This window comes from Carcharodon carcharias, chromosome 1 (genome assembly GCF_017639515.1).
Source record: "Carcharodon carcharias isolate sCarCar2 chromosome 1, sCarCar2.pri, whole genome shotgun sequence".
Taxonomy (NCBI): Eukaryota; Metazoa; Chordata; class Chondrichthyes; order Lamniformes; family Lamnidae; genus Carcharodon; species Carcharodon carcharias.
Genome location: NC_054467.1, coordinates 32,250,303 through 32,277,585, shown reverse-complemented (window position 1 = coordinate 32,277,585; position 27,283 = coordinate 32,250,303). Strand labels below are relative to the sequence as shown.

Here is a 27,283-nt window from a genome sequence, read left to right as displayed (position 1 = left end):
AGGACTCTACCCTGAAGAATGAAGGTGGGAAGAGACTGGACAACGGGAGAGAGAATGGAGTCAAGATAAGAAGAAATGAGTTCTGTGGGGCAGGAACAGGCTGACTCGATGGATCTATCAGGACAGTCCTGTTTGTGGATTTTGGGAAAGTGGTAGAAATGGGCTGTGCAGCTTTGGAAGACTATGAGGTTGGAATCTGTGGAGGGAAGATCTCCAGAGGAGATGAGGTCAGTGATAGTCCTGGAAATGTTTGATGGTGGGGTCGTAGTCCAGGGAAAGGTAGGAAGAAGTGTCCGAGAGTGGGCTCTCATTCTCTGCAAGGTAAAGGCCAGTACGACAGACAACAGCAGCACCCTTTGATAACAAAGTCAGGATGTGTCTGACCCTTCTCCCGCACCTCTACCCTCACACCTTCCCCTACCTTCCAGAACAATGATAGGGTCCCCCTTGACCTCACTTTTCATCCCATCAGGATCCACTCCTCCACCACCCAACTTCTCATCCCCTTCCCAAGGCACCTTCCCATGCAATTGCAGAAGGTGCAACACCTGTCCATTTACCTCCTCCTTCCTCATCATCCAAGGCCACAAACACTCCTTTCAGGTGAAGCAGCACTTCACCAGCACCTCCTTCAATTTAGTCTACTGTATTTGCGGCTCCTAACGCGGTCTCCTCGACATTGCAGAGACTAAATGCAGACTAGGTAACCGCTTTGCTGAACACTTTTGTTCAGTCCGCAAGCATGACCCAGACCTTCCTGTTGCTTGTCATTTCAACACACCACCCTGCTTTCATGCCCACATGTCCATCCTTGGCCTGCTGCAACGTTCTAGTGAAGCCCAATGCAAACTGGAGGAACAACACCTTATCTTCCAATTAGGCACTTTACAGCCTTCTGCACATAAAATTGAGTTCAATAAATTCAGATCATGAACTCTCTCCTCCATCTTGACCCCTCTTTTATTGTTTTTTTTCTCACCCCCCCCTCCCCCCCCCCCACCCCCACCACTCCCCCCCCCACCACTCCACCACATGCCATCTGTCACTTTTTCTTAAGTTTTGCCTTCACAAAGTGTTGACCCTTGTTCTGCTATTAACATTCTATTATTTTACCTTTTTATCACTATCAGCATCTTCTTTAATCTTTAATACTACCATTAACACTCCCTTTGTCTTGTTTCCATCTCATCTTTGTCAAATCTCTCCTGAGCTCCCACCTATCCTGACCTTCTATTTTATTCCACCTGTTCCATCCCTTCTTAAACAGTATAAAATCCATCCTATTTCTATCTCTCTTCAACTTTGAAGACTCATACAGACTTGAAACGTTAACTCTGTTTCTCTCTCTACAGATGCTGCCAGACCAGCTGGATTTTTCCAACATTTTCTATTTTTATTTCAGATTTCCAGCATCCACAGCTTTTATGCTAGCTTCACTAAGTTGGCACCACCGCTAGTTTTCTCCATACTACAGTCTCCCAATTGCACCGAGCTATAACTGGCTCCCAGGGCTTCTTGGAAGCCTAACTGTCTGACACAGAACCAGTGACTCTGCTAGCAGCTCACTGGGCTTCTCTGTGAGTTACAAACCACACAAGGTCAAAACTACAGCCAAAGGTTCCTTCCCAGCAAACACAAAGATAAATTGAAACCAGAGAACTTCATAAGCTCCACCCATAGCGACATAGCCTTTCAGGGCACACTGAATACTTTAAAACTAATTTAGCTCTAACTCCCAAAACAAAGCATCTCTCTGGTCTGCGCTTCTTTGCAAACAGTGTAAACATCACATCTTCAGCTTTCCAGCTACGTAAGCCCATCTGCTATTTTCCATCTCTTACTTTTCTAGCTGTTAACCCCTTAAGTCAACATGGCTCCAACCCTTTAAGTGTAATAGATTCCAAGCTGCATTAGTTGCATTTATCCCATTTTCCACGCTTAAACTTTATTCATTCCAGAACTAAAAATTATCTCTAAAATATTAGCATGAACCATGAACTAGATATTTGTCACGACATATAGTCAATTAACCTATTCACTGATCCTTAATACAAACAACACTGGAATATGCAGTGGATGCTCCATTAAGGTTCACTTACATTACAATTGGTAGCATTCAATATGTACAAAATGCATCAAGTATTCATTAGTGTGTTTTATACCACCAGAATCCAAAGACTTTTCTTTTCTTGGTTTCTTTGGGCAAAATGTTCCAAATGTGAGAGAGAGGATCTGCTCCATGGCTTTTCCCAACACTTGGTTTGGTGATTTCCTTCCTCTGATTTCTCTTTTGGCTCCTGAGGAAGTTCTTAGCTTCCAATCTGGGTTCCAACTCACAGTGAGAACTTGGGGCAGCAAAATAATAAAGCAAGGAGATTGAACTTGTGTGCCAGCATAACTGTGGTATTCTCAACATACTGTACTCAATCAAATCCCCCCTGCATGTCATTCCTGTGACTGCACTCTCAATGGAAAAGCCAAATAACTGGTTGGAGAAAGGGAGCAATAGATAATATCACGTCCTGTTTAGAAATATCAATTGCATGATATTCTAAGCAAAAAACTGAGCAAATTAAACAAAATTGGGCAATTGAATTAGTGTAAGTTAATTTCAAATAATCTACAATCAGATTTATTTGTCTTTGTGTTCAGATTGTTTTCTTTATAGAGAAACACAAACTAATATATGCTGTCAAAATCACTAACATATTCTTGATTAACGATTGTATCTGATATTACATAGTCAGTAAACCCACTCAAACTGATTCTCACCATCTCTCGTTAACACTCACCTGGAATTTCCACAGTACCTTCTAATCTCCTATCATAGATTTGGCAGAATGTTCTCCAGGTGCATCAGTAACTTTCCATCAAAATGACTAAAGGAGATGTGGGAACACTCAGAAATTCTAATCTTCATTGGTAAAACTATGATTCCACAGGAAAAGTGAGAGGGAAAAATGTTAAGAACCTACTGGCTTAGATGGGGAAGTGGTTAGGAGGTAGAGAGAATAGGGTTAATGCATTTGTACTCTTTTTATTCACTCATGGGAAATGGGTATTGCCGGCACAGCCAGCTCTTATTGCCGGCACAGCCAGCTCTTAATGCCCATCCCTATTTGCCTTGAGAAGGTGGTAGTGAGCCATCTTCTTGAACCACTGCAATTGGTGGGGTGTATGTAGTGCTGTTAGGAAGGGAGCTGCAGGATTTTGACCCAACTGGTAACTTGGTGATATGTGATTGGTGTTGGCTCCCAGGGATCTGTGCTAGACCTTCAGCTTTTTACTACATTTATAAATGGCTTGGGTAAAGGAACAGGGAGCCATATATCTAAGTTTGCCGATGACACTAAGTTAGGTGGCACAGTAAATATTGTAGATGGGAGCAGAAAGTTGCATCAGGACATTGATAGATTAAATAAGTGGCAAAACTGTGGCAAATGGAATGCAATGTAGGAAAGAGTATGAAGTCAACCACTTTGGACGCAAGATAGTTCAAAGTATTTTCTAAACAGCACCTCAGGAAGGATATACTAATCTTGGAGGGAGTGCAGCAGAATCACTAGAATGATACCAAAATCTAAAGAGGTTAAATTATGACAACAGGATGCATAAACTAAGCTCGTAATCCCTTGAATATAGAAGTGAGGGATGGTCAAATTGAGGTGTTTTGTGATGATCAAAGGAGTTGGTAGAATGAATAGAAACTGTTTCCTCTAACAGGGTGAGTCCAGAACGAGGGACGTAACCTTATAATTAGAGCTCGGCTGCTCTGAGGAAAGAGGTCAGAATGAACTTATTCAAGCAAAAGGTAGCGGAAATCTGGAACTCTCTTCTCAGAAAGTTGTTAAGGCTGGAGATCAAGTGAATATTTAAAAACTGAGATAGATAGATTTTCATTAGGCAAGGGTATTAAGAGTTACAGAACCAAGGCAGGTAGACAGAAATAAGATGCAGATCAGCCATGATCTAACTAAATGGTGGAACTGATTCAAGTGTCTGAATGGTCTACTCCTGTTCCTCTGTTCAAAATATTTAATTGGAGGAAATTTGGTGCACTAAAGATTGGATGTTAGGAATGCAATCTGACAACACAGAGGCAGTGGAGGGATTGAGGTGCTGATGGTGATATAGAAACGGGTATCGTCAACATTCATGTGAAACCTGACCTTGTGTCTTTGGATTATGTCATCGAGTGATAGCTGGTAGATGAGAAATAGGAAGGCAGTCAACAATAAGATTCTCGGAAGACTCCAGAGTTAATGGTGCAGGAGTGGGAGGAGAAGCCATTGCAGGAGATTTTCTGGAGGCTTGACAAGGTAGATGCTGAGACAATGCTTCCCCTTTGTGTGGGGGAATCTAGAATTTGGGGGCACAGTTTCAAAATGAGGAGTCTCCCATTTAAGATGGAGATGAGGAGGAATTTCTTCTTTTAGAGGGTGAGTAGTGTTTGGAATTCTCTCTCCCAACTAGTAGTGAAGACTGGGTCATTGAACATATTCAAGGCTGAGTTAGATAGATTTCGGATTGACAGGTCAGTCAAGGGTAATGGGGGCAGGCAAGAAAGTGTTTTAAGGCTACATCAGATCACCCATATCTTGACTGGCAGAGCAGGCTCGAGGGGTTGAATGGCCTACTCTTCCTCCTATTTCTTATGCTCTTGTGTTCTCAGGCCACAGCTGCTGCCTGTTGATTATAATCACTTAAGCCTGTAGCTGGTGCTACCCACAATACTCGATGGCTCCAAATCACCTGGGGACTGGAGGTCAGGCAACTCTGGTGTCACATAAAGGCAGCCAGCACATCATATAGAGAAGCTGCAATCTTGTTGTAGATAACGGAGGGACTGCACGAATTCCAGAAGATGACAGCAAGAGTTCCAGAGAACCTAGGTTATCTGATGCCAGTTTGGTCTGAGCAGTCAACAGGAGGGCAGATATCCTACGCCCCCCACCAGGGGCAGGAAGCCAGGCATCAGTTCCAGTAACACGGAGAAGAGGTCACAGAGCATGTGAATGCCAGCAGCTTTGCACCAAGGACATGGCTGCAATGATGAAAAATCTGAGACCTCACTGGTGTTGTCTAGGTAAGAATCCTCTCTTACTCTCTGCTCACTTTACCACCGCCTACAGCCTCATTACTTTCCTACCCACCTCAATCTGCTCTCTATGATCTGTGACCGTACCACACTGACACTTCTATCTCATGCTCACACAATTCCTTTCAACTCACATCTGACATTGCAAACCACCTATTCCAGCATAATAGGCACTTTCTTAGAAGTAAGCTGCAAAGCTGTCAGTGACACACTCCATTCTTTCTTATAGAAGTGTTCCTACTGCATAACTATGCCGAAAAGCTGTCAGTGAAGGATGAAAAAGGCTCTTCCACTCAAAGGAAATGTTTTTGTGATCACGAGCAGTGGGAAAGTTGCGGCCATGGTGATTTGGCCTGAAAGAGGTGTTGTGCAGGGTTTCTTCGTGCATATTTTTCTCACGCTAGTCTGCATGACTAGTCAGCTACTTTAAACAGCCCTCCATTCACACCAAAATCTAACCCCTGTCCTTCTCTTTCATTTCATTGCTAAAGATACAGAGGCCCTTGAGCCATTGGCAGCAGAGGCCAACCTAGTGAACATGTAACAGCAATCTCATCCCAAGAATGCACCAGCTCAGATATTGCTGCCACATGTAGTGCCTGAAGACCATTCTGTCCAACGTGGCCAGGGTGATAAGCTCCATCAATGCCACATTGGTAGACTTACCCCATTCCTTGAAATGATGGGACCTCTCCTAATAGCTCTCAACTGTCATAGAACCTCAGATGGCTGCCACCTTGGCTTTGGGGGCAAGTGTTGACAGGAGCTTTCAAACATCATCACCTCGCTATGACCCTCTACAAACAGAGGCATAGGAGTGCCGAGGCAAAGTCCCAGGAAAGTGGCCTTGGCTCCCCAGGACATGCATCTGCTATTCTTTCTCAGGACAGCAGTATTTCTGTTCTCCTGCCACCAACTCTACCTTGGTAATGCACACTGCCAGCTGGGCCAAACAGCCTTGGTTCACTGCCACCTACTCATGGACAACTGGGGCTTGCTAGAGACATTCATATCCCAAGAATGCATTTTAAAAATGATATTATTAAGAGTTATTTAGACACCTCCTATTAAGTCAAGCAAAGAATGACCTCAGTGGCAATGACCATGTATAGATTGCATTCTTGATGGCAGTATGGGTTAAAATAAAGGAAAAAAAAAAGCAAAAACTAAAATAAAGTCATAACTGTCAAATGCCTGGGTAATTAAAAGTGAATAATTTTAGACAAAAGGGATACAAGTGAATTAATAAATGGTGTTTATTTAAAGGGTCTGAAGAAAATTTTCATTGAGATGTGGCTTTCAAACTAAACGATTTTGCACTGCAAGATGTACAGTTATCGTTTATCTTATGTTAATGCTTCGCTTGAAGGTACAGTTTTAAATATAAAGTAACACACCATCCTCAGTGTCCTTTAAAGCTTATGATTCCTCATAGTCTGCGTAGCCACTTGCATAAGTTCGCCCCAGATTTAGATTAGCAAATGCGTCACTATAACCTTTAACGTCATCGTCAGCCTCTTTGTCAGTTTTGTCTTCTGCTTCATCATCCTCCTCTTCATCATATTCCTCATCATCTTCACCATACTCATCATCTTCATCAACAGTATATGTTCCACTTCCTCCAGATGCCAAATTTTTCCAGTAGTCATTATAACCAGATGCGCCATCATCGTCAACACCAGATTGTCTGCCAAACTTCAATGTACGAGCTGAAACACGAACACAATTCATTTGAAATACAACTTAAGATTGTCATTTTAATCAATGGTTTGCAGCTGATGAAACCAAGTCATTTAAGCATTACATCACAAGGAGTGAAATTTTAACCTATGCAAAACCCATTCACTTACACAAAGTTAAAATTGGGCCCATGGAGTCTGCAGGGCAGCCTGTATGAGCCATTTTGCTTTAAAGTTGGACACAGGTATTTAGATTCTAAAGTAAATTCTTTAATGCACACATTACAATAGTGGTTACACTTTCAAAAATACTCCATTGGCTGTTAACTGCTGTGGGATGTCCTAAGGTTATGAAGGGGTGCTATGTAAGTGCATATAAATTCTTCTAATAAAACTGCCTAGTTGTCAGTAGTTTAATCAACAGTATCTAAAAAAGTCTTGCATTTATACAGCACCTTTCTTGATCCCCACACATCCCAAGTGCTTTTCACCCAACAAACTGCTTTTGAAGTGTATTCAGTTGTAATCTAGGATACACAGCAGCAAACTTGTACCAAGCAAGCTCCCACAAACAGTAACGTGATAAGGACCAGATAATCTGTATTTGGTGATGTTGATTGAGGGATAAATATTGGCCAGGACACCGGAGATAACTCCCAAATTCTTTTTCAAAATATTGCAATGGGATTTTTTACACCCACCTGAGAGGGGGTAGAGGGGACCTCATTTAATGCCTCATCTGAAAGGCAGCATTTCCTCAGTCCTGAGTTGGAGTGCCAGTCTTGATTTTTGTGCTCAAGTACTGGAGTGGGACTTGAAACAAGCTTCTGACTCAGAGGCAAGAGTGTGACCAACTGAGCCATAGCTGACACAATTATAATTTTGACATATAATTGAAACATGCAAAGAGAATAATAAAAATGGTCAACATTCGTACTCCCAATTTCTCTTTTCAATTAACAATTTCTAACTAGTATAACCTATTATGATTGTTACAAACAGCTTATCCCTTCACATAAAATACTTGTTCCTCTTCCTTCCGTTTCCTTAATCCCACCACCATCCAGTTTAGAGGTGGGATCTACATTTGAAAAAATAAGCCACAACTAGGCCTTAACCCTAAACTTTCAGTCAACTACGGTGTTGAAATGTGGCAAATCATTTGATTGCATAACAGAAGACCAGGACAACTTTTGGTGCAATTTTTACACCGCATATTAGATAAGTTATCAGTGGCCTCAGATGGTTGACTTTTCACACAATAGATATCAAATTTAAACCTAATGAAAATAAATATGGTTCAACAGACTTTTTCTAATTGAACTTCATATGAGAACAAACATGGCATCACATGGTAATTACACAATCCCTCCAAACAAGAGCTGCTCGAGGATAAAAAGAAAAATACTTGGCTTTTTGAAGGGCATGATTGCAGAGACATGCCTGAATTCATTGAGTGTCACGCACATAATGCTACTCCTGGAGACTGAGCACAAGCTCAAGCATGGAGATTCTGTGTTCTCATCCAGGAACATCAATAAGAGAGAACAGGTCAGCTCCTCACTGTTATCTGGCACTCCCAAATCAAATATGGCAAAGTCAGATACAAAATAAAACCTCCACTTCTGCCACCTGCCAATTTGAGTTATCCTGAAAAGCTCATTCCCCCCACTACTACACCAATTGGTATTTTGCATTACTTAGACAAGCCACCCTCACGGCCTCTTTGTAGAGCTTCAAACATAATGCCAGAGTGAGCAGTTTTATGCTGCTGACTCAAGATCCATTACCAAATTTGATTAACATTACCAAAACAACTTCATGCAGAAACTATAAGATATAGATTAAAAAAGACTTTATCCCATCTGTCTAGGATGAAATTGAACCCAAATGTTTTGAAAGGTTATATTTCAAATCTTTGAAGCTGCAGAACAATACACAAATCTATTGTTCCAAGTAGTTACCACCAGGATGACAGTGCAATATGCACATATTTCTTCCGCATCCTTTAACATACTAAATAGAAAATAAGTACAACTTTTAATTCAAATGACAATCTTTTATTTCAGTTGTTGTATATTTTGTTCTGAACTGTTCAATGAAGATGTCATGTGGGGAGACATCCAAAAGATGCATTGGAGACTAAATGCCAGCAAGGGAAAAAGTTGAGGGAAGGAATATTCAAAGATTTTCAGGAGGCTTTTGAAGGTGGGTAACAATGTAACAAGGAAAAAGGGAATTCCAGAGTGAGGAACACAATGGCTGAAGGCTCAAACACTAATGGAGGAGCAGATAAAAATGACTGAGATGTAGGGTGAGGAGAAGTCCTGCATAAACTTGCAAACAGGGATGGTGATTTTGAACTCTGCAATGGGGAGCAGGTTGATTTAAAATGTCCATGACAGTACATTATTATCCTACAGTCACTTTATAATAAAATGTCCTTACGATTTAAAAGATCATCTCCTAAGCGATGTTAAATAACGTAGACTTCGAATAAAAATAGACCAAGCCAACCAATCCAATATCTGACAAGTGAAGAGGGCACTCAGTAGAGCGCGTACTTCCACCACATCATGTTAATGCAATGTTATTACAATTATGCAGTTCTTCCATGAGGTTTTTCCCTGCCTGGTTGATGCTCTGTAACTACAAAGTTGAAAAAAAATCTTTTTATCAAGAGCTTCCATCTCATTGAGGCGGCTTCGGGCTAATCCACGTCTGACAACTTGCTCTGAAAACTCTGCTCACATTTTTTCAGCTGTGGTAAATTCCACCACAGCAGCTGAGATAATCTACAATATTCTAAATCAAACAACCCACAATATTCTAAAAAAGTCAATTTGCCCTATCTCCTAATGTTAATGGATCCTTTAAAAAATTCCAGGATCTAGATCCACATCTTCGCCAAAAACAAATGTTCTTCTTCATTTCCTATCTGTGTACCAGGTTTCATTGAAACCAATCCATTACTTTTTGAGATATATTGTTTAAGGCAAACAGACTAACAAATGGGTGAAAACATTACATGACTGAACTTACTGGACATGCATAGATCTTTTGTCTCCTGTGTTTCATGACCACATTTAGGGCAAGGTGGCACTTTTCCCTTTTCCTGTCTGAAGACCTTGCTGCGAACATGATCATCACAATAACAGGCCTGCAGGTAAGGGGGGAATTAAAATGTAACTGTCGTTCAACATAAATCACTAATGAAAGTATAGCGTTAAAATTATAAGGGTTTGAAATTGTCATTTAGAAAACAAAATAGGTGTTTCCAGTTAAATTACAAAGGGTGAATTTAATTGGCTAATTTTGTATGTTCAAGTCTCATCAATGGAATAAAGAAAAAAATATTTTAAAGTCAGTTAGTTTCACCTTACAACGTAGACAAGAATGTTGCCCCAGGCGATTACAGGAGATGCCTGCAAAGAAATTAAGTTCTGATCATTCAGGTAGAAACATGGTGATAAACAAAACATCAGTTGAACCAGTAACTGACCAAGTCCTTTCTCACATAAATCATTTTATAATTTCATAGAAATCTGGCCACTCTCAAGCACGTTTATTTTGCTAGTGACCATGGTCATCAAGGCGAGAGATGTCATTGTAGGAAAATAGAAGAGTTCTTGCAGCATAATGTAGCACTTCAATAGAATACATTGTGAGAAACATTTTTTGGGGCCATAAATGTAAAAATTTCAAGTCCTCCTGTCTTGTAATGACTCCAGTTAGATGCCAAGCAGAGATCTCGACAGTGCCTCAATTTTGACCTCATCACCCCCTTCTTAATCCAATCCTATTTAGGAAAACACTCTTGAAGAGATCAGTGTAAAATTCTGGTGTCTCATATGAGCTGCCTCCATGACTTCACAAAGGCAAGGTTTAATAAGGGAGGCCATTCAGCCCATCTTTCCATTGAAACCTAGTTTCCTCTTTATCGCTGTTCTAACTCCATTCTGAACAATTGCAGTGCTTTTGCCTTTGTGAGACTATCCATTTAGGTTGTCATTTGTTCTGCAGAAGTACCTACTAGGTATGGAATAGCCTGAAATCATTTGATTACCGGCAGGCAACAGATGAGATTTTCATCCAAGCGATCAATCCTGGCTGGACTCCAACCCTATTCCCAATGTAAAACTGGTACTACAGCACTTTAGATATATGCTGTTAAAACATGCCACTGGACAGCCACTAATTAAAAGCAACTTTAAGAAAAACAACTAATTCACTGTTACATTAAAAAAAGTCATGGGGTTTTATAAGGTCTGCATCAGATATTTCAAAAATGACTCACACTTATAAGTTTCAGAATCCAAGACTTGGCAGCTGGCTTGGTGCTCAAACTGATCATCTTCACACAGGAAGTTGTGGCAGAAAGAACAGCGGAACAGCCTCCCTCCTGTAAGGTAATAACATTAATTATGGTCCCAGAGATACAGAAAATGTCTCTGTCAATGTGAAAACTTCCTCATAAACACTGCAACATTTAAAGTAAACAGTGAATGATAATTTTGTGGTGCATTGATTATTACAATTGATGTGAGACAACTTCAAGGAATTAAGCTGACTTTCATTTCAGCTTTGTGTTAGGTGTAATCTGAACGTTGAAAAACAATCCCAGGCCAAGATTTGGACCATCTGGAAATATTTTTGTTTTACTTTTTCCAAAAAAACTTTTCTTTCTAAAATTTGTAATGTCGGTTAAAAAGACAATGATCCTATCAGCTCTTCAATAACAATTTAATTAGCATTAGGGATGGAAAATCAGCCAGGGTTGATTTTCCTAGCTGATTGTGTGTATGGACTTTGAGTGAGTAAAGGATTAAGGTCAGGCTGCACTGTGGTGTCCTCCATAGTTGAATTGTAAGTTCATGTAACACTCATTGTGCGTTGAAAGCTGAATTGCTTTCCGGTTAGTGGTAACTTGCCTAAGCAGCTATTATTGAGACAAGAATTATCACACAAGACCTTCTAGTTCATATGGCTAGGTATGATGCCAACTGGCATATTCAAGCATTGGACAATTAGCATAACCCACATAATATTAATTCTGATGTACTTATTAGTTCATGAATGTATCCGTTAAAAAGAAACAAAACCCCTGCTTTGTTGCAGATGATTAACTAGGCGCCAGTTAGCAGCTTGCTGAGACAAATAGCAATCTGTATAGACATGCATAGAATGCACTAACTGGCAAGAGAAAAAAATATGCTCAGTGCTAGTAAACCAAATGTAAGGAGCATGCTACAGGATTATCTATTTCATACAACATAATTCAAGCTTTTGCAACTCAACAAACTTTATTTGTATAGCGTCTTTAATGTAATAAAATATCCCAAAGTGCTTCACAGGAGCATTATAAAACAAAATATGACACCAAGTCACATAAGCTGGCATAAGGGCAAATGAGCAAAAGCTTGGACAAAGAGGTAGGTTTCAACAAGTGTCTTAAAGGAGGAAAGCAAGGTAGAGAGCCTAAAGGGATAGGAAGGGTATTCCAGGCTTTAGGGTCTAGGTAACTGAAGGCCACCAATTGTGGAGCAATTGGGAATGCACAAGAAGCCAGAATTAGAGGAGCGCAGATACCTTGGGAGGGTTCTAGGGGTGGAGGAGATTAGAGACAGGGAGGGGCAAGGCCATGGGGGTAATTTGAAAACATGGATGAGAATTTTAAAATCAGATCTTTGTTTGACTGGGAGCAAATGTAGGTCAGCGAGCACAGGAATGATAGGGGAATGGGACAGATAAGGTATGGGCAGCAAAGTTTTGGACAACCTCAAGTTTACACAAGGTAGAATTGGGAGAATAGCCAGGAGTGCATTGGAATAGTGAAATTTAGAGGTAACAAAGGCAAGGATCAACAGCAGCTAAGCTGAGACAGGGCGAAGTTACGAAGGTTATAAAAGGCAATCATAGTGGCCTGAATATCTTGTCATAAGCTCATCTTGGAGTCAAATATGTCATGAAGGTTTGAAAAGACTGGCTTAATCTCAGGCTTTTACCAGGGAGAGAGATGAAGTCAGTAACCAGGGAATGAAGTTTAGACTGGAGTCCAAAAGCAATAGCTTCAGTCTTCCAAATATTTAATTGGAGGAGACATTTGCTCATCCAGTACTGAATGTCAGATAAGCAATCTGATATGTTGGCAGCAGTGGAGTCATCAAGGGAGGTGGTGGTTAAGTAAAGCTGAGTGTCATCAACATACATGTGAAAACTAATGCTGTGTTTTCCGGTGATGTTGCTTAGAGGCAGCATTTAGACAACAAATAGAAGAGGGCCGGGAATAAATCCTTGATGGTGTGGGGGGCAGAAGAGAAGCCATTACAAGTGATTTTCTGGCTACGATTACAAAGGTAAGAATGGAACCAGATGAGAGCAGTTCCACCCAGCCAAATGACAGTGAAGAGGCTTTAGAAGAAGAGGGTATGGCCAACCGTGTCAAAGGCTGCAAGCAGGTTGAGAAGGAACAGGGGGAAAGTTTATCTTTGGCAGTCACATAGGTTGTCACATAAGGAGCCATTTTGGTACTGTGGGGACAGAAGTAGGGGTGGATGGTTAACTGGTTGCCACCATTTCCTTCCCAGTCTGCATCCCTTGAACTTAGAGAAGCGGAGATGAGGACCATTCCAGAAGGAATGGCCAGGATGAGAGCGTTTAATGGTTGTAGTGGGTTATATTTTGTTAGGTTTATTGGTTATATTTAGAAATAGCTATTTTTTGCTTCAAATTTAGTTTCATAAAAGTGTAGTAAGAATACACCATCTGATAAAGGGCCCATAGGCTTTGTAAATGAAAAATTGACTTTGATTATGTAGCTGTAGTAGTGGTTACCCAACACAGGGTGCTGCTATTTGTATTGAAATATTATCCTGCTGTAGATTGCTAATGCGGCCAATAGGTGGTGCTGTCAGTTAATAGCCTTGAGGTGTAAAATGCCATTTTGCCATAAGTATTATTTAATCAAAAGTAAGAATTATTACATGTAAAATGTTACAGAAAATCTAACCTGAAAATGCCACACATATACAATGAAAAAAATTTTAAAATATTGTTGTAATGCTCATTTGTGAACAATTAGTTTCACAATTAAGGCAGCAAAAGTCTAACATTTTCATACTTACAATTCCAATTTTTTGGGGGTGTCCAGTTAATTTAAGTGTGCAACCCCTTCAAACTTTTTTTTGCAGCAACTTAAAGGGGCTAACTTTTGCAAAACATGCTTGGGGACTTTTGGATTGCTGCACAGCCACATGGCTTAAAGGGAACATGGCTTCCACCGACAAAAAAAGAAACACGTTCCTCTCAGATTTCCCAGGCATTGCACAGCGAGCTAGAAGTTCAGATATGAATGGCACAATATACTGCAATAGTTTTGTACATTTATAAATAGGGATATGGTGTGTTCAGTGGCATGCTATACTATTTCTATATATTTTTATATAATATATAATATAGATGTTATTTGCTATTAAATATTCAATTCAGTTGAACCCAAATCAAATGCCATATTCAGGATAAGAGTTAAAGGGTTGAAGGATAACTGGGCTGGAAAGATGTAGGGTAAAGGGGTGACTAAAGCAAAGCGAAAAATAAAGTGGTGGCCAGAGGTGTGGTGTGTTACATCCAATCTCTCCAAATGTCTTCAAGGAGGCTTGGGGGTAGCAGTGCTAAGTTCAAACCTTTCCTCCCCAGAATCGTAGATTCAATTTTTAAAAGGCAGAGCTAACTACAGTACTCCCTTGCAAAGCTTTAGTGTTTGGGGGGGGGGGGGCCAGGGCAGTGGGGAGTGGAATGCCCTCAGCAACACCCCACCTCAGGTTCTCAGCTATAGGAACACAGCAGAACCTGAAAGCAATTGGAGCCAGGACCAAATCCAAAAACAGGACAGAAGGGAGAAAGACAGACATGGATAGTATAAAGGTGAGGCTGAATGTTGCAGACGAGTCCAAAGCAGGGGCCAGACAGGGAGATTGTGTTGACAGGAGTGCTACAAGTGGAACCAAGAAAACACTTGGGCAGAGACCAATTTATTCTCAAGATTGTTAACTACAGCCAGTGTGTTACAGAGTAATTGGTGCACAGCCTGTTGCTCAGTCCAAAAGGGAGTGGGGAACTTTTTAAAAAATGTAATGGGAATAACAATAAGCAAACAGGGCCAAAAGATTCCAAGGATCTATTTTTAAAATATCATTGGCAGTAAAACTGGGCAAAAAAGTTAATGGAAGCAAGACCAAAGATGGAAGATCTGAAAGAAAGGTTAACTAAGCAGAAAACCATGGTAGCAGCAGGGCTGGGTGCCCAACTTATTTTTGCTTCACTGGAGACATTTGAGAGCAGATAGACTGGAGTGAACTGTAATGGGGCTGTGCTAGGAGGATGGGAGGGGCAGGGTGAAGGTTGTAGGACACATTAAAGTTTCTGAATGACTGCAAAATGAAGACCAAATGACTTGGAGGGAGCCAAACCTGAGGCCAAAAATTTGAGTGGGACTAGAGGCCTTAGTTCCCGTTGATGTTTCAGGAAACACCTGCATGAAACTTTTTTGTAGCTGAAAGATTTTAGTTGCACTAAATGTTGGTTGAAGGCAGTGAGGTTACAACAGGCTGAGTGGAAGAACAGAGGATGGGACAGCTATACAACATCTTCCTGAGGTAGTGGAGTTCCTTACAAAGGCAGGCAGATGTTAACCAGCATTTCCATCACCAGTGTTTACAAAGCAATTTAACAGTACAACTGTTGTCATAAAAGTGCTACTGGAAAATTATGACTTACATAGTAAGGATGGTGTGGGCAGAAAATGGGTCAGTTGCAAGACTTATATCGAACAAATCACTGATAACACCTTGGTGAAATTCTTTTCATGCTTTAAAACCGAGAAAAGTATATCACTTGAAGAAAATTATTTCACCAGCCATCAGTAGGCCCACCCAAAATTCCTGCATCAATTTATTTTCCATTTAAATTTAATATCAACTTTTATCATTTTTATTACTTTACCTGAATTGTAGAAGATGAAATAGATAAAGAAACAAGGGGCTGTAACTTCCTCAGACTGGCAATCAGCATCAAGACTGCCACTCCCTCCTCACTTACCTATGCCAAATTTCTTCTGTGCCTGGTCTCACCCAACCTTCCGACTCAGGCCAGGCGAGATCCAGGCAGTGCAGCTGTCTCCGAAGCACAGCATCACAATCCAGCACCATTGAATTAGAGGAGGACACAGCCCCTTTTTTAATGTAAAGCAGGTAAGTTTAAAGGTTCGATTGAAATTGACAGGTCAGGGAGAAGGTAAGTAGATAGGATTTATGGAGTTGGGGTGTTTGGAGGTCGCATGGAGGCGGGGGGAGGGTTTTGAATATCAGATGGTGGTGGGGATGGTCGGACATTCAGGAGGGGGTGGTAGGGCTCGGACATGCAGGGGGCTGTGGACAGTCGGAATTTCGGGGGTAGGTGGGGGTTGGGTTGGGTCGGGTCGGAGGGATGAAGAGTCCTATGCAGGGGGGAATCCCATGGGGAGGTCAGGGGTTGGGGAATATTGTAAGGGGGATGGTTAGTCAGGGGTGGGGGAGTCCCCTGAGGGGGTCAGAGGTGTTGGGGGGAGTCCCGTGGGAGGAAAAATCGGTCTTGGTCTTTACAATTGCTACCCAAAACTTAGGAGAGGTTTTAATTATTCTAACTTTTTCTGAGCAACTATCGGTATAAACCTCTTGGAACCATCCAAAGTTTGCATTTTAAATCACATTTTCAGATGGTTTCCAGCATAGCTCAATTACCCAGAGGAAGTGTGCACTTCTGGGCAATTGCCAAGCAAATGCTTACCTGTGGATTTCTGAGGGGGATTCTCCAGCGCATCTTTGGGGTACCCCGCCAAAGGGTGGGGAGCTCGGAAGTTACAGTCCATGGAATACAATTTACATTGCATTCATGGTGTTTAGTATTACTTGATCTCAATGTTATCACCATCAAGGCATATTGCAAATCATGATGCAATACTAAGCATGAGTATGTCATCAATTCTGTATATTGATTGCCCAGTATAAACTTTTTACCCTTCCTGAAAGAAGCAATTCAAGATAATCCTTACCATGTTCCCAGACACCTCTCTCACATTCAATACAATCAACATCAGCAAGGGGGCAGCTACAGGCATGTGTGCTCAGGCATTTCCTCCCATGACATACCCAGGCTTCACAAAAGTCACAAACTGCTCCCTAAGAATGGGAAAAAGAAAAAATAATAACTTTCTTCCAACATGTGAAGTAGATTAAACTTTAGTTTCGTGTATTTAGTGTTTATTGCCACTAATACAAAGACATTTTAAAAAAATACATTTTCAACATTGTTTTTGTCAGGCACAATAAGACAATTTTCTACAGATTATCAGTTACACAATGTGACAAACAAAACTTGTGCTCAGCACTTGTGCATGAATAATCTCCACACAAACAATCTTGTCCACTATTTCTTAAACTTAATTGGAATCTTTCTCCTGGCAATTCTTTCATATTGGATTAATTTAAAACATGCAATGTAAATTCAATACATGGATCACAGCAAGCTGGTTAAACTTAAGTTACGAAAAAAATTGTGTAGAAGTGGACTCCAAATTTCTGGTGCTCAAGAAAAATCAAAATACAAGCCAAGTAGGTGCACTGCACGTGAGTGTCAAATCCCAGTCACAAAAATGTCAAACGAAAACTCCACCTATTACACAGATGCAGAAAAGCCATCTGAATACTCACCACCATGGCGAGCCCTGTACTGTAGACACCAGGGTGCTTAACAACACAGTCTGAGCTCTTCAGCATACATTTTGTTTTGCCTAGAGGACAGAAAGATGCAACTTACAAAAATAATCACATTGCTTGTGTGTGAAGAAACTACAATGCAGTCTTAACTAAATCCTTCAAGGTTTGCAGCCAAACCAAACTCATCTGCACTCTCCACAGATGCTAACCAATCTGCATCTCCACTATTTTCAGTTTCACATTTCTAGGATCTCAGTGTTTTGCTAAATATTGAGTTACTAGCAATGTTCTCTAGCATTGCTCGTTAAGTACTCTAGCTCTGGGCTGAAGCACTTTCTCCAGTGTGTCTCTCCTGATCCACCTCATTCCAGATCATACTGCCTCCTCCATGCTGCTGAGCCCCGAGGTGTCTCTCACCAGTTTGAAGACAAGAGCTCAGTCCAAGGGCAGTTCTGACAAATGTGTCATCTTAGGACAGGGATGCACTCTGCATCACCTTACATCCTGGTTGGTCATCAATAAATTACCATACTGCCAGCATTCTGATTAGTAACAGGTTGCATGCCCTAGTTCATTCACCAGAAGGTTGTTAAACCATTATAGGGGTGAAGCCACAAGAGTGCTCCAAGGTTCTATTTTTGTGTACATCTTCCACATCAATTATACCCGCTGGCTATCAGTCATTGATATCCTCCGAGCAGGTCCCCCAAACAATTCCTTTGTTTTAAAGCAAATGTCTTTTCTTTCTCTTTATCCTTTGTTCTTCTTAGTTCAACCTAATCCCCAGAATTCTGCATCAACTGCTGCTCTTCTTTTGTATTTTATTTTTATTTAGTTTGCTATTTCCTGCACAGCTTTCCCCCACTCAATTTTTTTAAAAACCAGCTTCCCAATTATTGGACTTTCCCCTTCTCCAGCCTTGGACTGCTGCTTTCACTCTTCACAGCTTTCTCCTCTGATCTGCTACACCAGCTCTGAGTTTGGCTTTCTCAGGCCTCTTTTCCAACAAGGGCCTGCAGTTTTCCAGGAATTGATCCCCTGTAAAAATTAAAATTAAATGACTTCATGCAGCACTCAAATCCAAATGGAGCCTGAAAAGTCACATGGCCCTGCAGCAGGCAAAGGTGGGAAAATGAGCTGCTCTTGGAGACTTCAAGGATCTCACAACGAGGGAGGGAGCACAGAGATACAGCCTAGTGTGTGATAAAGAGAGTAAGGAGCTGGATAGGTCAATGTGTTCTGGGAACTGAGTGCAAGTCCAGCATGTGATCTGTCCCTGATAACAGGACAAGCCAATCCAATTAACAATCACATATTAACCAGAAAACAGACCAATCAGGACTCATAAAGTGGTAACTTATCAAACTTTTTTAAGTAATGGATTTCTTCTCAGGGAGTTTGATTTACTAGAGCATGCTATATTTAATCTGGTGATTATCTATCTTCTCAGAAACTGGATTTAACTTAAATGAAGTTTTTTTTTTAATGGTTGTTTTTAATGTAATGGTTGTGCTGTAGCTTTTAATCTTAAAAGCAACAGCCCCCATTTGTATTTCATTTTTCCAATAATCTGGCACATCATTCTTACTACATGGGATCTTTTTAAATATCTGTAAGAACATGTGTTGTTTTTTGTATTTTATCAAGTGAAATTTTAATTTCAACCTATTTTCCACCTAATAAATAAGACAGGTGTTCAAAATTGACACTAATAAATTATCAAATTTGACAATGTTAACATGGCCATCTCCTACCTAAGTACCATTCACATACTTGTGTCCCTCAAATACCCGCGACCCTTTTCTAATCTCACTTCATTCTGCATCCACATCTGGAAAATAAAACATGCTCCACACTTAAAACTTTCAATTTCCCAAATGCCTAGTCTTTGGCCTTCCATTCACTACAACACCTGTAGAACTGTCAATGTCCTTAGCCACTGGCATCTGGTTAACGTACAGTCATTGATCCAATTGATCCCTACTGATGGTGCACATCAAACAGATCTCAGTATCGCTAAGCACTTTAAAACAAAGTATGATAAAACGGTTAAATATATGTTGTGATATGTGTGCTCTGCCTGAAGGCAGGTCCCTGATTCGTTACCTGATGCTTCATCCTGAGCCATTTACAGCATTAAAAAATTCTAAAAATATAAACACCTCCAATACAGCATAGCTTTTACCCAAACATTTCCAATACTGCATTCTAGACAGGTTCCCATTCTCTACATAAAATACTCAAACTTCCAAGACTTCTGTATGCTGTATTCCCGATAGCCTTCAATTCAGTCACTAGAATAACCTCAACTTATTTTGCCAAATTACTACTTTTTATCATAATCAGTTATTAATAAAAACTAAGGACTGCCTTATTTCCGATAATCACTATTCACAATGTCTTTGCAGAAAGCAAGGACACAAACCATGCCACAAATGCATGTACTATTTAAATACCTGATGCCCTATTCATTCACACACTACATGTGTTGTGCAGTTCATTAAATCAGAGTGGTACCACGAAATTTATACAAACATATTACAAAATTAAGTTATATATTTTACAATGAATTTACAACGAATTGATAAATTTCACAAGATCCCGGAATACATAGAACTTTACTTACTTGCTCCATTTGCTGACAACTCCCTCTTGGAAAATTATACATTTTACAGTGTCAATATGGTTTGTAAATCAATTTGTATAAAAGGGTCATTTATTTAATAACAGATCCTGCTTAAATTATGACATGTACAGTTCTCCTACGATAACTAGCATAGCAAAGTATTTTCAGATCAGAGTAATATGGCACAGACCTAGAACTGTCAAGAGTTCTCAATGTCAACACAAATATACCACCTCCTTCCCAACAAAGAACTTTTTAACATAAAAGCAAAATAATGCGGATGCTAAAAATCAAATAAAAACAGAAAATGCTGAAAAAACTCAGCAGGACTGGCAGCATTTGCGGAGAGAGAAACAGAGTTAACATTTCGAGTCCATATGACTCTTCTTCAGAGCTAAAGAGAAGTAGAAATGTGATGGATTTTATACTGTTTAAGAGGGGATGAAGCAAGATAGAAAAAGAGTGGAACTACTTTTTAAAGTAGTTTTATTTCCAATCTAAGAAAGGTTAATATTAGTTTTCTGAAGTAGCTTCACTAGATAATTTACGCAGTTATTCCTGGGAATCACAAAACCGAAAACTCAAATTAAAGCAAATGCGCTAATTCAAGAATATACTGAATCCTACTTACCACACTGCGCACAAATAGGTAACTTTTGTACTGAATTGCAGAAGTAACAAAAAGCTCGATTCTTTTGCCGTCTTGCCCAGTGGAGGAAAGCGAACATGGGAAACAAATGTAAAGTTAAGTCCTGAAGGATCAAGTGATAAGCATCTATTGCACTAGAATTCATATGGCAGTGTCTGTATTATAAGTTTGGACAATTAGCAGGGTCCTTCCAGATTTTGGAGGTGACTGGAGTTTTTTTTAAGAAACAGAAAAGCTAACATAAACAAAGATCAAGAAATTCCTTGACATCAGGTCAAATCTCAATGTTATGTGGTTGAGAATCTTCAATATATCATAGCACACATAGTTAATATGATAGTATCACACAGTCATTGTCTAAGACTAAAGATGTTAAATTAAAAATATTGAAGAAGTATTAATTCTTTGGTATATCTTACCTTTGGCATTTATCACATTCCTGTTTTTATTGGAAACAAAAGAAAAAACATTATTGGAGCAGAATTAAGACAGGATCACAAACAAATTTTAATAATGAAATAGAACTTTTTTTGCATTCTCAAGAGAGTGAACAATGGTTAACTCTTAACTGCCCTCAGAACTGGGTAGCAAGCCACTCAGTTGTGTTAAACCTGGGAAACTAGGCACAGGCCACACCAATAACAGCCTCACCTTGAGAATGAATTGAAAAAGGCATCAAACCTAATTGTCACAATTTTCTGCACTGCAAATGTCTTTTTTTAATATTTGGTAAAGTAATTTATTATTTTCAAAACTTTAATATTAATAGGTTCAACAACTGCTCATGAATTTTGCAATCATATTCAAGAGTGAATTAGACATTTCCTACAAGAGATAGGATTTAACTTCCAAAGCCTGGGTTCAATTCAGACAAGCCTGGCTGTGTCAGTCTTCACTGTTTGCTGACCATAAGGGCCCTGTGTGAAGTGGGTTGGGGCTGGCTCAATCCAGTGGCTAGTAGGCACGGGTCTACAGCATAAAACTGTCAATAATGGGCAACCTCACTCACAGATCCAGTGATGTGGGAAATGGAAAAAATGCCATGCTGGTGCTGTAGGTGGATGTTCTGTTCACATCATTTGATCACCAATGAGATTACATAGCTCATTGCTTTCCACTAATTTTGATTTAATAATTAGAATATTTTACAAGTGTGCAAACAGACAAGAGTTCTAATCACATTTAACAGCCATGCACAGTATCCTATACATCTTTACAAAGCTATTAAAGGTGAGTTATATAAATCCTGGTGTAGTTTGCAACATGGTCACAATCTAGTGCTTACAAGTCACGTCTTGTGACAATATAACAATAGCCCAGAGTTTCCTGAAGCGTTCCTGTGACTTGTGCTATAATTTCCAGGAACATTTGCACCACTCCACTAATACTCTCACCAAAACAGTGAGAAATTAATCATCATAGCACTGCCCCCATAAAATCAATGGAGATTGCAAATTTCCCTAATTGCCACTTATTTCTCACTGCTGCCACTTGCACTGTAAAAGAATAACTGCTAACCTGACAAAAGTGTGATTTATTGAAATTATATAGTATTTGTATTGAAACTACATGCTATATTGCAGCAGCACCTTAAACAATTCACAACTAATTGACCAATATTCACTAAGTGAAGCCCTTTATTTCTAAAAAGAGGCAGTCCTTTGATATAATTTGATTTTAATGTCTCTCCAATAGGAGTATAACCAGCTCTTCTTTCTATCCTCCTGTCTCCTGTTCAGGTCCTCATCTGCTGGATGGAGCACTGTACAGAGCTAGTGCTGAAGAGGTAGCAACTTGGTCAAGGGAGAAGCAGAATACATCGGTGCTGCCCGATCACATGGAGATCATATAGTGGAAACTGTGTCTGGCAAGAGAGCAGGGTTTGATTTCCCAAATAGTACATCAGTGTATTCTTCGAGGACAGCAAGAATGTATCTGGCACCGTAAAGCAGATTAAAAATGTATGGACAGTTAGCTCAAGCTGTATCCAGCAATTAAGTGCCACATTTCTCCTTTGGCTGGAATCGGAATGCTAATCAATTTTGTTCTAAGGTGCTCAGAAATCCAGCAATGTTAAAATAAGAGATTTAACTGATGTGAAACTATACAGTCCAAACTGATGAAGGATGGCAACTTAGGGCAAACCTGCAGTGCCCTTTAAAAACTGCCCTTATCAGTTTAACCGATTAGAAGTAATTGAACATTGCCTGCATTGTTTTGGATTCAGCTTTATGTTCACTGTGGCATAGTGTAATTAGAAATCCAGGAAATTGGGAAGTAAGTTTGTAATTGAAAGATCTGTTTATAAAACAAAAAAATTTGTAACATATGCTGTGGATCTCACTATTGCAGGAGATTCTAGGCCAATATAAATGTCAGTACCCCTAACTTGGAACTATATTGCTGTTCCTTCACTGTTGTCGGGTCAAAATCCTGGAACTCCCTTCCTAACAGCACTGTGCGTGATCCTACACCACATGTACTACAGCAGTTCAAAAAGGCAGCTCACCACCACCTCTGAAGGAGTTAGTGAGGGGTAATAAATGTTGGCCAACCAGCAACATCCATATCCCATGAATGAATGAAAAAAAGCATCCCTCTAACAAAATTACAAACATAAAAGTGGTAACAGTAAACCAGCAGGTTTATATCACAGCACCAGTAAACTTTCATATAGTATGGTCCTTTGCTGTCAATCTGTATAAAGTAAGTATCATGCAATTTATTTTCTGATAACTTACATTTATACAGAACCTTTTACATGGTAAAGCATTCCAAGACACAATACAGTAAATTGAAAACCAAATTTGATGGCAAGCTACATAAGGAGATACATGGCCATGTGACCAAAAGAATGGTCAAAGGTGTTTTAATCGGAGAGGCAGAAGTTTAGGGGCAAAACATCCAGAGTTTAGGACTAAGTACCTGAAAAAACAGATGTCAATAATGGGGGGATGAAAATTAGGAACACGCAAGAGGGCTGAAATGGAGGAGCGCACCGATCTCAGGGGACTGGGAGCATGTTACAGAGATAGGGAGGGACAAGGGCATGGAGAGATTTGAAAACAAGAATTAGAATATTTTAGATCGAGCCAGAATGGGGCCAATCTGCAACAAAAAAGCACAGGGGTGATGGGTGAATGGGATTTGGTGTAAATTAGGATCCAAGTAGCAGTGCATCTGAGAGTTCAAGTTCATAGCGAGAGCAAGGTGGGAGGCTGGCCAGGACAGAATTATGAGAGTTGAATATAATGATTGCAATATTCGAGGTAATTATCCACACGTAATGGCAATCACTACTGGTACGTTTAACAAAGGCTAACAGTCAGGGAGGCCGGCTGGAAAGGAAATTAATCTTTTGTCACCCCAACAGTCAAAGGGAAACAACAATAGTCTGGGAATGAGGTTTTTGTCCAAAGCCTTCAGCCAGAATAAATGATGTGAGAGGCTGAAATTAAGAATGGAGTGAAAAGCAGTTCCTGATGTTGGTTAAAGCTTGGGCCGTGCCTGCTCTCCTCCTCCACTGAGATATTGCAGGTTGACAGCCTCCTGACTGCTGCTCTTTACGCACCATGGAGGCATTACAGGGGTGTTTCGCCACATCCACGACATCTCTGGCCGCCCGGGTTAACTTTTCCCGTTCTTTGCGACTTTCAGCCTTCTTTCGGGCCCCGGTCTTCTTCTTCGGCATCTCAGGGAACCAGTGGGGTGAGCTCTTTGTAGACGAAGCGTGGCAAAAGCCTGCCTGACTCACTGAGGGACCGGAAGCTGAGCGTCATCGCCAGGCGCCGCTCTTCCGGCGCGCTTGTTACACGTCACTGAACTCCCTTTGTATCATCACCTATGAGTAGAGACTGTTTGGGGCCATCGATTGCTGACCTGGTATCACCAACTAAAAAACAAACAGGACTCTTCATTCACCTCATCACCACTTTTGAATTAAGGAAGAATTTAACCACAACCAAAGGGATCTTACAAAAAGTTAACTAATATTTCCTCATTCAGCCCTCATTGGTTGCAGAAGGTGTCAAGCATACCCATGGACATTGCATGCTGCTTCTGCAGGGCCAACCGGTTGTGGACAAGACCAGCCAGAGCAACTACTCCCAATACCTGTGTCCTACTTGGGCCTATAGATTAAAATTTTGGCCAGGCCCTGGTGTGGGTATTGCGTTATTTTAGACTTTAGGTTGCCAATCTCCCAGGGTTGTCCTGGTATCACCAGGAATAGAAATTTAATCCCCTTGAGTGACTGTAGGGTTATCAACTGCAATTAAATGGATTCCTGGAGGTTTCATCACATGACTTGCACACTCCAGCCATTAGTCAGCCAACACATCCACAGCTTCCAACCTGATAGTCGCCCAACCTCGGACGGCCCGCTTCTATCTCCTACCCAAAATCCACAAACAGAACTGCCCCGGTAGACCGATCGTCTCAGCTTGCTCCTGCCCCACAGAACTCATTTCTCGTTATCTTGACTCCCTTCTCTCTCCCCTTGTCCAGTCCCTTCCCACCTACATCCGTGATTCCTCTGACACCTTACGTCACATCAACAATTTCCAGTTCCCTGGCCCCTACCGCTTCCTCTTCACCATGGACGTCCAATCCCTCTACACCTCCATCCCCCACCAGGATGGTCTGAGGGCCCTTAGCTTCTTCCTCGAACAGAGGCCCGAACAATCCCCATCCACCACTACTCTCCTCCGTCTGGCTGAACTTGTTCTCACGCTGAACAATTTCTCCTTCAACTCCTCTCACTTCCTCCAAATAAAAGGTGTGGCTATGGGTACCCGCATGGGCCCCAGCTATGCCTGTCTCTTTATGGGGTATGTGGAACATTCCTTGTTGCAGTCCTACTCCGACCCCCTTCCACAACTCTTTCTCCGGTACTTCGATGATTATTTCGGTGCCGCTTCATGCTCTTGTCAGGACTTGGAAAAATTGATTAATTTTGCTTCCAATCTCCACCCCTCCATCATTTTCACGTGGTCCATCTCTGACACTTCCCTTCCCTTCCTTGACCTCTCTGTCTCAATCTCTGGTGATAGACCGTCCACCAATATCCATTACAAACCCACCGACTCCCACAGCTATCTCCACTACAGCTCCTCACACCCCACTTCCTGTAAGGACTCCATCCCATTCTCTCAGTTCCTTCGCCTCCGTCGCATCTGTTCCGATGATGCTACATTCAAAAACAGTTCCTCTGACATGTCCTCCTTCTTCCTTAACCGAGGTTTTCCACCCACGGTCGTTGACAGGGCCCTCAACCGTGTCCGGCCCATCTCCCGCGCATCCGCCCTCACTCCTTCTCCTCCCTCCCAGAAACATGATAGGGTCCCCCTTGTCCTCACTTATCACCCCACCAGCCTCCGCATTCAAAGGATCATCCTCCGCCATTTCCGCCAACTCCAGCATGATGCCACCACCAAACACATCTTCCCTTCACCCCCCTTATCGGCATTCCGTAGGGATCGCTCCCTCCGGGACACCCTGGTCCACTCCTCCATCACCCCCTACTCCTCAACCCCCTCCTATGGCACAACACCATGCCCACGCAAAAGATGCAACACCTGCCCCTTCACTTCCTCTCTCCTCACCGTCCAAGGACCCAAACACTCCTTTCAAGTGAAGCAGCATTTCACTTGCATTTCCCCCAACTTAGTCTACTGCATTCGTTGCTCCCAATGTGGTCTCCTCTACATTGGAGAGACCAAACGTAAACTGGGCGACCGCTTTGCAGAACACCTGCGGTCTGTCCGCAAGAATGACCCAAACCTCCCTGTCGCTTGCCATTTTAACACTCCACCCTGCTCTCTTGCCCACATGTCTGTCCTTGGCTTGCTGCATTGTTCCAGTGAAGCCCAACGCAAACTGGAGGAACAACACCTCATCTTCCGACTAGGGACTTTACAGCCTTCCGGACTGAATATTGAATTCAACAACTTTAGGTCGTGAGCTCCCTCCCCCATCCCCACCCCCTTTCTGTTTCCCCCTTCTTTTTTTTTCCAATAAATTATAAAGATTTTCCTTTTCCCACCAATTCCATTATTAAAAAAAAACCCACTAGAGCTATACCTTGAGTGCCCTACCATCCATTCTTAATTAGCACATTCGTTTAGATAATATCACCAACTTTAACTTTAACACCTATGTGTTCTATTGTACTATTGTCGTTGACATCTTTTGATGATCTGCTTCTATCACTGCTTGTTTGTCCCTACAACCACACCAACCCCCTCCACCTCTCTGTCTCTCTATCTCTCCGCCCCCCACACACACACCTTAAACCAGCTTATATTTCAGCTCTTTCCTGGACTCGAACTCAAGTTCTGTTGAAGGGTCATGAGGACTCGAAACGTCAACTCTTTTCTTCTCCGCCGATGCTGCCAGACCTGCTGAGTTTTTCCATGTAATTCTGTTTTTGTTTTGGATTTCCAGCATCCACAGTTTTTTTGTTTTTACATCCATCCTTGT

At 41.2% G+C, this 27,283-nt stretch overlaps 1 protein-coding gene across 1 annotated transcript; it reads right to left on the bottom strand.

Annotated features, from left to right (window-relative positions):
• Positions 1 to 6,336: 6,336 nt before the first annotated feature.
• Positions 6,337 to 24,588, bottom strand: znf330 (zinc finger protein 330). The gene is made up of 9 exons (XM_041195362.1): positions 24,375 to 24,588; positions 21,223 to 21,242; positions 20,786 to 20,856; positions 17,523 to 17,602; positions 16,865 to 16,991; positions 11,075 to 11,179; positions 10,156 to 10,202; positions 9,820 to 9,937; positions 6,337 to 6,807 (listed from the first exon to the last, which is right to left on the bottom strand). The coding sequence occupies exons 1-9, from the start codon at positions 24,492 to 24,494 to the stop codon at positions 6,518 to 6,520; spliced, it is 978 nt and encodes a 325-aa protein (XP_041051296.1). The 5' UTR covers positions 24,495 to 24,588; the 3' UTR covers positions 6,337 to 6,517.
• Positions 24,589 to 27,283: the final 2,695 nt, after the last annotated feature.